The sequence below is a fragment of the Fukomys damarensis genome, unplaced genomic scaffold (assembly GCF_012274545.1).
Source record: "Fukomys damarensis isolate Sample0158 unplaced genomic scaffold, DMR_v1.0_HiC HiC_scaffold_4, whole genome shotgun sequence".
In the NCBI taxonomy this organism is placed as follows: Eukaryota; Metazoa; Chordata; class Mammalia; order Rodentia; family Bathyergidae; genus Fukomys; species Fukomys damarensis.
Window position 1 is genome coordinate 45,451,227 of NW_022900916.1, and position 15,034 is coordinate 45,466,260.

The following is a 15,034-nucleotide window of genomic DNA, read 5'->3' on the forward strand; positions in this document are numbered from 1 at the left end:
GGAATTTAGGTGTAGCATTAAAATAGAGAAGAGCAGCCAGGCATGGAGGCACATGCCTGTAATCCCAGCACTTGGGAGGCTGAGGCAGGAGGATCTCTGTGAGTTCGAGACCAGCCTGGACTACATAGTGACTTCCAGGTCAGTCTCAACTACATAGTGAGATCCTGGCTTGAAAAAAAAACGAAAACAAAAAAACAAAAAAAAAGAAAGACATAGAGAAGAGCAAATGAATGTGGTGAAAGACATTGAAAAGGTAGAATGAACGGGATTAGGTGTTGAATTGGTTATGGGAAGGGAGTGACAGGAAAGCTTGCTTGGCTTTGATTTGGATCTTGGATAAATGAAGATGCTATTTATGGAGGGGGATTGTTGGGAATCTATTAGTTACATTTTGGGAATGCTGGTTTTAAAGTTCTTGACAGATACTCCTTGTACAGGAGCCCATTAGGAATTATGAAGCTCAGGAAACATAACTCAGGTAGAGGCGTGGACTTTATATGTGCTGAGTAAATGAAGGGCTAATCCAGTGGCTTAGGTAAGATGGGAGTTTGTGCCTCTTTCATATACTATCAGCTGGCTCTGCTGCTGAAGTTTGGGGAGGGGCAGAATGGTGAGATAGTGTTGCCTTTTGAAATACCTATCTTCCAAAGTTGTTGCCACTTTTCTGCAGTTGCAGCTCTGGGGAGAAGACAGGATATGGGAAGGAGCACACCCATTCGCCGAAGGCCTGTGCTCACCACTCTGCTCATCTGTTACAGGGACTCAGAGGGCTTCGCTTAACTGCAAAAGGGCCGGGGAATGTAGCAGCAGGCCTGGAGATGTGGTCTGTCCCTGTATGACATTAGTGACTTGGGGAGAAGTGGAGAACAGACTGGGAGTGTGGGTACTAAAAGTCTATGTTTGGTGCCATCAATGTGTAAGAGGCAATGAAGGCATGAAAGGAAATCAAACCATATGAAGAGAAGGTGTAGAGTATGCACCCAAGGACAGAACTCAGCAGTGCCAACACTTACTGAAGAGAGGAGACATTTATTATAGGCAGAGATGAGATGAAAATAGAAAGGATGTGAAAAGAGCTCTTAGGGATGAGTTTCCCTTAGGGAGGAGGCACCAATTCAGAGGTTGACTAGACTTTGAGGCCAGACTCTGGCTTAAATCTTTGATCTCCTCCTATCTAGAGATGTGAATTTGGGCAAATTTTAACCTCCCTCTGCTTCAGCCTCTTATAGGGTTAATCAGAATATTCTTAATCTCATAAGCTTGCTTTTTTCTCCCGTTTTTCTTTCTATCCTCTTTCTTTCTTTCTCTTGATAGTTAAACAAATGAGCATACACAAAATCCTTAGAACAGTGTCATGTATAAAATCCCTAGAACACTTAAATGAATGAACATACATAAAACTCTTAGATCAGTACATATATCTCAAAGTCAAGGATTCAAGTACATGTAGGGGAGGAAAAAAGAAATATCTTTTTCTCCCGCACTCCAAGATTTATGTCCAACACTCTTACAACAAAAGACAGGTTAATTCACTTATTTAATGAAATTTTTATATGGCAAAGGAGTCTTCAGGAATAGAGACTCAGATGATACAGGAAATAATACTAGAGATGAGGTATGAAATATATTTCTCCCAGCCTGTTAGATGTCTGATACGCTGAGCTTGTCTTCTCTAAAAATTGAAGAATGAGTTCTAGGAATACTGGAGTTTAAGGGTAGAAAGATATTTACTGATAGGATAGCTCCTGAGAGGCAGAAGAGATCCCCAGTGGGTAGCCAGGGACCCCACTCCACAGGGGAATTTTATGGAGTAAAACCCATGTGGATACAATGTGAGCCCCAGCCATGATCAACCAATGAGTGTAGTCATTAAGGTAATAGTGGTCCAATTGGGAAACAAGTCACATAACAAGAGGATGGAAAGAACAGAGATTCTCCTAGGAAATGGTGGGTCTAGAGGTCTCTGGTCACCCACTGGGGTGGCTGATGTCTGTGTAGACTTCATTAAGCCCAGTGTTTGACCTCTGAGGAAGTATACAGGTCTGACCATCTTGTCTTTATCTTGAGGTCCAGTCTCCAACGTATGTGTCTCTGGCTGCAGTTGTAATGGCCTGTTTCTTGATGCTCCAACAAAGCCTCATGCAGTTATAAGTGGGGCTTTTTCTCCAATTAACTCAAGGTGCAATGCTAGGCTCAAGGGCACTAGGGTTGAGGGTACAAGTGCTACCTGCCCCAAGTAGTCTGCATATGATAAAAGGGACAGAAAGATGCTGCTGAGGCCCCCCTTCTCTTGCAGTCTTCTGCCACCATGAACTATTGCCCCTCTAACATGTGCCGCTCTGCCTTCAAGCCAGCTGATTATGGACTGAAATCTCTACAAACTTAGAGCTAAATAAATCCTTTCACCACTAACATTGGGTATCAGGTATTTTGTCTCAGCAAGGAGAGAAAAATAACTAAGACAGTTGTGACATATTTTACTTTTGTCCTCACTTTCTGGAGGACCTAGCCTTATCTGACTGCCTCTAATATTTCTACTTAGCTCAGGTGTCTTTCATACAGACGCTCCGGTATTTTTTTGTGCTAAGTCTGGTGAGAGAAGTGGATGGTTGTGGAGAAACATGATCAGAGGAAGAGGGATAAAATAGTACCACATTGGGAAGGTCGGAATGCAGCAAGGACTGTTTTGAATTCTTTCTGGTGTTTCTCTATGAAATCCTCCCTTCCCCAGCCCCAGACATAAGGCAAGACGCTTGTCCCGTGAGGATCTTCAGGGGAGATAGGAAGGGGTCAGAAAAATGACCTTTCCAGCTTTATGGCTTACTTCAGGAGAGAGGAACTCTAGATTAAATAATCTGCTTTGGGGACAGTGGGAGCAGGAGAAAGGAAGGAGGAAGAAGGACAGAGAAGCCTTCCTGCTTCTGCAGTCTTGCAGTCTCAGCTCAGAAATACTGAGCATGCCAAGCAAGGCACCATCCTTGGGTGTTGTTTTCCAGCTCCAGCAAACACAGTGGATGTTTTTCAAGTAGTGTACTACTTTACGTAGCTACCTAAGTGGAAATTTTCAATGCATTCCCTCATTAAAATCCTAAAATAATTCTTTGAAAAAGCTACAGTATTTTATGTCCATCTTCCAGATGAGAAAAGCAAAGTACAAAGTGGCAGATCAGCTTACTCTGTGTCATAGAGCTGGTCAGTGACTGAGCTTGAGTTGATTTGATTCCGAAGCCCAGGCTGATGGACACTGAATTTTTCAGATGCTGAATGCACGGTCAGGAGCTAGCTGAATGTTTGCAGTATTTGTCATTTCTAAGCCTCAGATCCTTCATGTAATACATAAGGTATTAATGGGAACTACCTCACATAGTGTTATAAAGATAACACTATGTTACATGGAAACCCTTCACACACTACTTGGCACATAATAAACCCACATTTTCAGTGCACAGTGATGGCTAATGACAGTAATAACAGTAATTTATTGAAGTAAGTAGAAAAATTTGTGATCTACAATTAGATTTGTAACTAGCTAAGTCGCCACTAGTTTTGCTTGTAATGAGTGGGAAGTGTGCTTTTCATGGTTATGTAATTTTGCACTGGCCAAAGGTAGAGTTTTGGATCAAAATTTTGGGAAGTTGATTGTTTTCCCTTTTGCACACAACTTTTTAGATGAACAGGGAGGGTGAACCGTTTACATGAGAAGTCCATGAATAATGTCTCCTGCTTAGCCAGGCAAGGGACAGTTCTTGCAGCTGTAACTGGCCTTGCTGTTTACTCTGGTCTCTTATCACTGTATTTTTTTGGTACAATCGAAAAGCATGCAGTAAGTGCAGACTTTGAAATGTAACAATTCTGCCTACCTTATGGGGCTGTTGTGGAGCTTTAATGAAATATAAAAGCCTCCCATATATTGAAAAAATAATAGAATGACTTTTTCTACTGCATTTCCTCTGCGCTATTTAACTTTATTCTTTAAAGAACAGAAAGTCTTGCTGTGGATTTTAGTGCTTGTTTATTTATTTTCTTACACAAGCACTTATTTCCCTGTTGGTTTACAATTATCAGTGGATAATTTTTGATCCAGCCTGTTTAATGTCTATGAGCGTATGAACTCATGAACTTGTAACATTCAGGTCTTCAATTCTGGAAGAAATAGAACTGAATATTGTATAATTCTACCTGATAATCAAGAAATCATTTTCAATTTGAGAGTTATGTTTATCATCAAAACTCAATTATAAAAGTATCAATATTGGCTTGTATTGCAACCTAGAGTTTATTTATTCTTTATGAACATTATAAGGTTGTTTGATTTGGGGGGGTATGGCCTGTGAATATTGAACAATGAAAAGTCATGAAAGTCATGATGTTCTTCCAATTTTAGAAACTCACTTCGTAGATGCATCAGAATCATTTCGACTGTATAATTTCCTCAAGTGAAATGAGGCACCCTGAATGCCTTCAGATAGATTCTAGGAAATGTAAGGACTCTTGCTCTTTCTCTGACAAAGGCAGTGTTATTATTTACAGTTAACAGTTGACCAGAATTTTAATAATACAGACAGTAAAGTAGATAAGACAACAAGTCTTATTCAATACCCTTGAGTTAAGTAACATCATTAATTAAGGATAATATAGATTTGCTTAGGAAAAAAAAAACATAATCGAGTAAAGTCACCTCAGACTGCTTTATTCTGAGAAAAGGAAATCAGTGAAATTCATTGCTTTCCTCTCTGGGAGCAAACACCCATTGTGAAATGAAATGCAGTTTTGATCTTAACATTTCTGTTGCCTCTTTTACTCACTCAGCCAAAATTTGTTTATACAACTGAATACCTTTGAATATGACATTATATAGAAACATCTGTATTTTTTTCTCTATCCCCCATATCTTGTTTTTCAACAAAAGCATCCGGGTTTTCACTGAAAAAAATGTAAAACATACATAATTATTTCTTGGTTCAAAATAAGCTCAGGTTATGTTTAGGTCGAATTACTTCAATAAGAATGTGTGTAGAATTAACAGTAAAGCCTGGAGCTACTCCTGTGAAGTTGTTAGAAAGCGACTGAGGAGGAAAATTATCTTACATAGCGGAATATTCTCTTGGAAAGTTGATCTTTAACTTGAACTGTTTGTGCGAATGATTGATTGATATTCAGTGTAGTCTTTCTTGTTTTGCAAGTTTGTACAATGCTTTTTAAGCCATCAAGGAAATTAAACTTTGCACACCTTAGAGAAATTTTTGCTGTTATTTGTATGTTTACATCTGCCTCATTGAATCAAGTATTTAATGCAGCATAAAAGAAAATACGATGAATTAATAACAAATAGAAGTATAATTGGAAAGTCAAAGTTAAGTGGAAGAGTAAGCAGATAGGCTTACTGTAGTGGCAAACAGGGTTACTGTAGTTGAGTTTCCTGTTTGCCTCTGAGCTTTTTGATGGCTCAGCTAAAAAGAAAATAGACTCATCTGTTTAATGCTAATGTTAGTAGAATAAATATTCCAATTTTTTAAAGAGAGAAAAATTCTGAAGGATTTTTCCAAGTGAGATTTTACCTATACTACTATAAAATAATCTAGGAAAATGTCTTCAATATTATTTTTCTCATGTCAGATAACTTCTTATAGTCTAGTACATATCACTAAAATACATCTCAATGGAGAATAATAGGCAAGGGCTTCAATTAATGATGTATTTTACAAGTTGGCAGATCTTGATGATGTGGTTTGATTGCGTATAAATGAAAGTACTTAAAGGTGTCGATTGATTTCATTTATTCTAAATAATCTATATATAATAATTCTTTCTGAAAGGTTCTCTATAGAAGAGCACAAAATATAATTTAAAGAATTCTTATGACAAATTTAAGAACTAAAATTCTGTCTTTTTTGAAAGGTTATCTATATATGCTTTATAAACTGAATGAAGAGGTGGTGTGATTAATGTATTACTTTTAAAATTGAGGAATCTATATGGACCTTTGCACTGAACAAACCACATCGCTTATCTTAACACAGACATAGTATTCAGGGCCAGTATTCAGGAAGGAGGCAAAGTGCTAACTGTGTGCCATTCCGATATAGCACTATGCCTGCTCTTCTGGAGAACCCCAAATCCACTCAGAATAGTCCTCACTGTCTTAAAATTTTATTGCATTTTCTAATTTTTTAAGATTAAAAATCTGTGTCATTTTTATATATTTATTTGCTGCTTTGTCTGAGAAATGCCTGTTCATTTCAGAGGCCCATTTTTGAATCAGGTCTTTATATTTGGGGGGTCTGATTTTTTTGAGTTCTTTACGTATTCTAGATAACAGTCCTTTGTCTAAGGAGCAGCTAGTTAAAACTTTTCCCACGTTGTAGGTTGTCTCTTAGCTCTGTTGGTGATTTCTTTTACAACGCATAAGCTTTGTAATAAGATGAGATCTCATTTGTTGACTCTTTGTGCTAGTTCCCATGCTACTGAGGATTTGTTCATAAAATCTTTTCCTATGCCAATGTCTTCGAGAGTTCTGCCTAACTTATCTTCCATCAAGTTTAGAGTTTCTGTTTTAATATGTAGATCTTTAATCCACTTGGATTTTAGGTTAGTGCATAGTAAAAGGTAAGGGTCTAATTTTAATCTTTGGCAGGTTGAAATCCATATTTTCCAACACAATTTATCAAAGAGACTATCTTTCCTCCACTGAGGATGGTTGGCTTCTTTGTCAAAGATGAAGTAGCTGAGTACATCTAGAGTTGTTTCTGTATCTTCCAATCTATTCCACTGGTACTTGAGCCTTTTTCTTTGCCAGTAACATGTGTTTATCACAGTGGTTTTGTGGTACAGTTTCAAGTTGGGGATTATGATACCCCCTGTCATGTCTCTGTTGCCTAGGATGGCTTTTGCTATTCTAGGTCTCTTCTGGTTCCAATGAATTTTTGGATTATTTTTTCTCTAGTTCTGTGAAATATACTGTTGAAATTTCAATTGGGATTGCATTGAATCTGTATGGCAGTTTTGGTAGTATGGCCATTTTCACTATGTTGATTCTTCTTACCCAGGAGCAGGGGACATCTTTCCATTTTCATATATCCTCTTCCATCTCTTTTTTCAGAGTGCTGTAGTTTTTAGTATAGAGGTCTTTTGCTTCTTTTGTTAGATTGACTCCTAGATACTTCATTTTTTTGGGGATGATATTGTGAAAGGAATTGTTTCCCTAATTTCTCTCTCAGTGAGTCTGTTATTTGTGTACAAGGAGGCTATTGATTTCTGTGTGTTGACCTTGTATCCAGCTATTCTGCTGAAAGTGTCAATTAAGTCTAGAAGTCTTTTGGCAGAGTTTTTTGGGTCTTCTATATAGAGTATCGTATCGTCAGCAAATAATGACAGTTTAACTTCTTCCTTTCCTATCTTTTTGGCTTTAATTTCTTTCTCATGTCTAATTGCTATGTCTAATGTTTCCTGAGCTACATTGAACAGAATTGGTGATAGTGGGCATCCTTGTCTTTTTCCTGATTTTAGTGTGAAGGTTTTTAGTTTTTGACCATTTAATATGATGTTGGCTGTTGGTTTTTCATAGATAGCCTTTATCAAGTTGAGATAAATACCATCTATTTCAGTTTTCTGCAGGTTTTTTTTAAATCATGTTGAATTTTGTCAAATGCTTTTTCTGCATCTATTGAGAGGATTGTATTTTTTTTATCCTTGACTCTGTTATTGATTTACCTATGTTGAATTATCCTTGCATCCCTGGGATATGAAAAAATGTTCAATATCACTGGTCGTTCGAGAGATGCAGATGAAAACAACATTGAAATTCCACCTCACCCCAGAAAGAATGGCTTCTATCAAGAAATCAAACAATAACAAATGTTGGCGGGGTTGTGAGGACAAAGGAATCCTTCTCCATTGTTGGTGGGAGTGCTGACTAGTGCAACTACTGTGGAAATCAATATGGAGATACCTCAAAGAGCTGGGATTAGAGGTCCCATTTGACCCAGCCATCCCTCTGCTGGGTATCTTTCCAAAAGAATTAAAAGAGTCATACCACAGTGATATATGCACACCCATGTTTATATCAGCACAGTTTGTAATAGCTAAAACTTGGAAACAGCCCTGTTGTCCATGAGCTGGAGACTGGATAGAGAAGATTTTTCTATAAAATGGAGTACTACTCAACCATAAAGAATGAGAAACTAGTAGGAGAGGGTGAAGGGAGGGCAGGGACAAGGGGAAAAAATGAGAACCAAGACCTGTCATGTAAAGGTACAAGATCCCAATGAGGAATGTAACTGTACTGTATACCTACAATGTACCAATAAACTCAATGAGAGAGAAAAAAAAAAGAATGAGAAACTAGAATCATTCAAAGGAAAATGGATGCATATTGAAGCCACATTCTTAAGTGAAATAAATAAGGCACACGTGTAAATACAGAATGGTTTCTTTGGTGTGAAAAATGAAAAGTGTAAATAAGATCCAAATTGTATAACTGATAATGTGAAATAGGAAGAAAAGAGCTAAAGGTTTAGGGGAAGTGGGCAGGGTGGGGGAAAGGAAATAAGGGACAAGAAAAAATAAGAGAAAAGCAAAAACTGGAAACAAAGTCTTTGTAAACAGGGAAGGGAGGAGGGGGTGAAGGGAGGGCAGGGGTATGAGGGAAAAATGAGAACCAAGACCTGTCATGTAAAGGTACAAGATCCCAATGATGACTGTAACTGTACTGTGTACTTAAAAAGTACCAATAAACTCAATAAAAACGAAAAAAATCTATGTCATTTTCAAAGAAATGTTGACAAGTTCAGCACAATTCAGAACAGGGTCATCAAAATGTTGAAGTATATGCATTTGGAAAATTTGAAGAAATTAAGAATAATTAACTAGGAGAAGAGTTTGGTTAAAGGAAAAGTTACGACTCTTCAGCTATGAGCCCTACTGTTACGGAAGAGGAATGGTCAAAGGGCAAACCTAGAGTGAGTGCATCCTATTGCAAAGGCAGGGTCTATCAGAAAAATGCTTAGATGGAGAAGAGACCATTGAGAAGCCCTTATTATAACCATTCAGCTAGTTCTTTTCAACCTTGCTTTCAAAAAAATAGAAAGTTGAGCCCTTTTAACTTCCAAGGTCCCTTCTCATTCTACAATATTTGATATTAAGTTATATATCTTATTCCCAAACCATCCCAGATAATATAATTTACTGTACCTTTTAAGAAGTAAATATGATTGTGTAGAAAATCAAAATAGATGTTCCAAAAAAAAATCAAACAATAGATTGTACCTTCTTTATTCATTTCTTTGTTTACTATTTTAAAAAGGAATATTTCCTTTCCTTTACAATTTCTCAGACTAACATGGTATGAGCCCACTGACTTCAAGTGTTTTAGCGCCTGACTAAAGTTTGCTGCTGTTTCCTTGCCATTGCGTGCCAAGTCCGGTTCATGGCGCACAAGAACCTAGAAAGCCTTCCGCGACCCCATCATCCATGGTAACATCCCACCAGCAAGAAGACTCTTTCTAGATGTATCCCCTCAATAGTGCATTTCTCAGTCTCCAGAAACGTAAGAAATAAATTTACCCTCTATAAAAAATAAATTAAAATGAAATGAGATACCAATAAAAACAAATAACTATATAGGCAAGTTTTAAGCCCCAGAGACTATTAAAAAGGTAATAATGAAATGATCATTGACTGATAACGTTTTGTAGCATTGAACTATCAGTTTGTATATTTCTTGAATAGTTTACCTTTTAAAAATATGTTAGTGTCTGTAGTAATGTTTTACAGTAGATCCCTTGAATTTTATTTTTCCTAACTGAAATTTTGCACTTTAAGTTGTTTATGTTTAATTCTGAACTTATCATTATTACCAGTAAAATATTGATCTGCCCACATAAATTATTTTCTTATTCATTATATCTTTGTATTAAATATTAAAAGCATAAGTAAAGAGCCAATAAACATAATCCAGAGCCATTTATGTTAATCTCTTGAAAGACAGGAATGAGGGTGTGCTCCCATATTGCCTGGCAATAGCAGTAAATGAAGTGTCTTTATAAACATTTTCCTCATGTCTGAAACCAAACAGTTTTTATTTTCCTGTTTTTGAAGTGACTTGTTGCAAACTGCATTAAGTATTATTTCTCTGCTTAATCCAGAGGCTAGTGATCACATGTCTCAGTGGCCGATAATCATTTTAGAGAGTGACCTCTTTATCCTGAAAAACAGTGATGACCACTTCGGCTGTTGTAAGCAGTAGCTGTTGCATCAATATTCACTGGTGAAAGGGCCAGGGATTTAGCTCAGCGGTACCGCTCCTGTAATGTAAGCCCAAGGTCATGAGTTCAGTCCCTGATACTAAAAAAGAAAAAAATATTCATTGCTGACAAAATGCTATACTCACATTGTTTCCCTATACTTTTACAAAGTGTTGAAATTCATACTTTTCTGTATCTGTTGGTCACAGATTTCTATTTTTACGTTGAGCTTTCTTTTACTTTTTTTAGGAGGATGTTGAGACAGGGCCTCACTATGTAGTTAAGGCTGACCTGGAACTCACTATGTAGACCAGGCTGTTCTTGAACTCACAGCGATCCTCCTGCCTCAGCCTCCCGAGTGCTGGGATTACAGGTGTGCACCCCCACGCCCGGCCTAAATAGAGCTTTCTGTTTTGGGTTGGCATACCAGTTAAGACTGGTACCTGCTGAGTTCTTACCAGATACTAGATAACATTCTGAGCACGTTTTCATTCAATCTTGCCAATATTCCAAACAGATAGGTATAGTGATCTCAGATGAGAAACCCGAAGCACGGAAAGATTAAGTAACTTGCCCAAAGTCACATAGCTTATAAGTAGCAGAGCAGAGATTTGGATTCAAGATTTCCAGTGCATAATCTTAACCATTATAATATACTATATCATATAAAGGTGTTTATTAGACTTGCACATAAACATAAGAGTGAATGGGCTTTGACAGATACCCAGTGGAACACTTGGGAAAGTACTTAACTGTGATGAATTGTATTTTGGCCTCCCATGGAATATTTGTGTATGTATTTCTTATCTATGTATCAACTAGATGGTATAGCAGAGATATAACCTTATGAAACCAATATTAAGTATGATAAAATCATACTTAGTAAATATTTTAATTTCACTTTTGTGAAGTTGGTGAATATTTGCTATTCTTTTACTCTTTTTTATTACATGGTTTACAAAAAGAAAGAAGTTATTGAAAAGTGTCTTTGACTAGTTTTACATGGTTTCTAAATTTCTCTAGAGTAGTGTCTTATTGGGTTAGTATTACCAATTAATGTCTTTGGAAATCCAAGAATTATATATTATTCACCCCTCCCCTTCAATACAATGTACAAGTTGACTACTCACTGATTCATAGTCTTTTTCTTGACTTAGTTGAGCTCCTTGTGGCATATGGAGATTAAAACAAAGAGGAAGTAATCTAAATATGAATTTCTTTTTATTCAAGAGGCGCCTTTTTAGAGTAAACACCTAGTTGCTTTAACTGGAAACAAAGTAAAAGCTTTCAAAGTCAAGTTCTTGTTGGGAGATAATTCTTAAGGCTCCATCACATTTCTCTGTGTCTTGTGAACTGAGGCACTTGGACTAGTTAACCTTTCTTTTTTTTCTCGGTACCTGGGGATTGAACTCAGAACCTTGTGCTTGCGAGGCAGGGGTGGTGCCACTGAGCTAAATCCCTGACCCTGGATAATTTTGTACTGGACCATCTTTTCAAGAATGTATGTAAAGAAAACAGTCTTGAAGGTAGAGGTAGTGTTTCCTTCATAGAAAATACAGGCTTTTATCCTTCCTGTCCTGTATAATAAAAATAGTCCTCTCTCAAGTGAAGGATAGTGATACTACCCATTAAAAGAGATTAAGGCTCCCTAAGCTCAGGGTTCCTCTCCCATGTATAACTTACTGTGTGCATACATCATCAGGCCTTCTTCATATTCAGGAACTTGAGAAAATAACATATTCTTTGACAATTTTTATTGCTATGAGTAATAAATTCCTTTCCTCTGTTGTCTGCCAGCATGCTCAAAACTGTGGCAAGTTCATCTGCTGGTTTCTAAATAAAGTAAAAATCTCAGAATCTTTCAAGTTCTTGACATTTTTTATAAAGCACTAACACAGATTGTCACCTTAATGTACAATGAGAAATTTATAATTTCCCTTTAGAGGAGTAGATTACATTTATTTGCTGTGGTTCCCTAGGGATGAGGCATATGGCATGGTCATCTGAGATACTGGTCACTAGAAACAATCAGGTATGTTTTGGTCACTCAGAAGGGTGACTTAGGACAACGGATAGCTTGTCTACCTCCTTTTCTTTATTCCTTCTCTCATTCTTCATTGTGAGTTTTCCTTCTACATTTTCCCTCCTCTCGTCTTCCTTCAGAATCCTCTTTTCTATCTGTCATAGGAATTCTTTGACATTTGTTCTTTAAGTACAAAAAACAAAACAAAACATTTTTTTTTCTCCTCAATCCAGGTGTCTCTGATCTGTGTAGGGCCTAAAGATATTTTTCAGATTCCTACATGGTAAAAGTAGAAGCTGGGTCATAACAATGATTTCCCCATATGTATTTCTGCTGCAGGCAGTGGACAGAGGTCAGCATAAAAATGTTAATTTTTACCCATCAGCATGTTTGAGCAGCAGATTGAAAGAATGCTCCTGATCCTTAGGGAAAAGTTTCTGACCAGAGAACTATAATTCAACAGTGAAAGGATTAAGATATGTGCATCTTATAAATCTTATAGGCATATATATTAATATATATATATACATATATATGTATATTCGATTCCCCACAATGATTCTATTATGTATCACAAATACATACTAATAAAAATAGGGAACTTAATAATAATAATGTTTAAAATGTTTGAATCAATCTCATTCAGAAGTCAGCAGTCTGTGGCTTGTGAACCAACTCTGGTCCAGTGCCTTTGGGTGTGCATGGACATTTCATTAGAATATATCCACTTCCATTATTTATAAACTGTATATGGTTGTTTTTGTATTATAATGACAGAAATAAGTAGTTGCAGTAGAGATTATATGGCCTGTAAAACCTAAACTATTGATACTCTCTGATTCTTTATCAAAAAGTAAACGTTTGCCAACTCTTCTGCCTAGACATTGATTGTCATGCTAGTGAGACACAATTTCTGGTTGAGTGGGAAACAAAAGTTGCTTGTCACAATCAGATAAGCAGGCTTTTCTAAAGGCGTATGCCTCCCTCTGTCCATTTTCTCATAGCATTTGCTTGTTGAAAGTCGCTGTCTTGAAGTTTATTATTCACTTAATTGATGTGAATTTTGCTTTCACTGTTTTTAAGCAACTGTAATATATCCCCAGTGATATTGGTCACCCTGTTTCTTTTACAGGGCTGTGGGAAGAAAATGTACTCCTTTTTGAGAGGAACCAAACAACTGCAAATACTTAGGTTTCTTGGAATCTCCATTGGGGTGACACAAATCCTGGCCATGATTCTCACCATTACTCTCCTTTGGGCTCTGTATTATGATAGAAGAGAACCGGGACCAGACCAAATGATGTCTCTGAAGAATGACAACTCTCAGCACCTTCCGTGTCACTCAGTAGAACTGTTGAAACCGAGCCTTTCAAGGATCTTTGAACACACATCCATGGCAAACAGCTTTAATACACACTTTGAGATGGAAGAATTATAAAAATTGTCAAAGACAGAAACCACAAACTTGTTTTATCAGACTTGTGAATTTTTGAGTACACAGTTATCTGTTTCAGAAATTTGTACACTTAAAAACATTGCCATAAAATAATGTGTAGACGTATAATTTTGTGCTCTTTAAAATAAAGAGGGGAAAGTTTATATGTCACCACCTGGACAACAATTGATGCCATTTATAATGCTAGAACATATCGAATACCCACTTTATGGCCTGTGTAAGGTTTCTCTGAATACAGTTATATTTGAGGTGGCATGATTTGATCAACATTTCTGCATCTATATAATGAGCCACATGTAGTGGATTTGGAACTAAAGTCAAGATTGATTTACAGGATAGCATATAAATTTTCAATTAACCATTAACATAGTAAGTTAGACAGTACTAATGACTTTTATTACTTGGTGATATATTCTTTTGAGGGCAAATAGATCATACATTAAGCACATTTACAAAATTGGTGACAAAGTGTGATTTTTGCTGGCTACTAAAGTATTCTTACCACGTAAAAAAGCAAACTAACACGTTGTGTTAAACTGATCAGGGATGTCTGTGTATGTCTATGCTAACTCTGCATAATTCCGTAGATTTGGGTTCTCATAAGGTTAGGAGTAACAATTGTGGTCTGTGTCCGAACCATTGTTTTAGCCTTTCCCATTAATAGAGCTTTTAAATTCAGTCATGGGTCTATATTACATTCATAACTGTTAATTTAACTGCTTAACCACTCATTTTGAAAACTACCAGTGTGATACATAATCATTAGAAATCTGAATGTCGTCTGGTCTTTAGGAAGTATGGATGAGAAAATTCACACAGAGTTGATTCAGCAAACACTTGGATGCCGTTTTCTCCTACATGAAGACTGTTTTTGGAAATAAACACTTCTTAAAAGAACTTATCTTTGCCTTTTCTAAAAAAAAAAAGCAACAGTTTTGAAGTCAGTACAATTCTCCAATGAGTAATATTCTTTGTCTCAGAAAAATGCTTGTAAGAATCATTAAAATGACAGTTTGACAGAGATTATCTTTGCTTTATCTCACTGATTAATATGTTGTGGCAAATTACACAGATTATTAATTTTTTTACAAAAGTAAAATATATTTATTTGAAGTGGGAAGAGTGCATTTTACTGTATTTTGTGTATCTTGTTTATTTCTCAGATTATGGAAAGAGAATTAAAACAAGTGTCAATAAATATTTTCTAGACAGTAATACTTTGTGCCTATTTTTATACATTTAAAGCACCTTTATCACTTGAAAAGATTAGCAACGGGAGGAAGAACATGCGTTGGGATGATTGAATAAAATATT

The 15,034-nt window shown here is 36.6% G+C and overlaps 1 protein-coding gene across 1 annotated transcript in view; it reads left to right on the forward strand.

Annotated features, from left to right (window-relative positions):
- Tspan12 (tetraspanin 12) overlaps positions 1-14,832 on the forward strand; it is a 65,944-nt gene extending 51,112 nt beyond the window's left edge. The window contains exon 8 of the mRNA XM_010635336.2: positions 13,397-14,832. Coding sequence (XP_010633638.1) covers positions 13,397-13,702 — 306 coding nt within the window. The 3' untranslated portion in view covers positions 13,703-14,832. The remainder of the gene's footprint in view (positions 1-13,396) is intronic.
- The last annotated feature ends 202 nt before the right edge of the window (positions 14,833-15,034 follow it).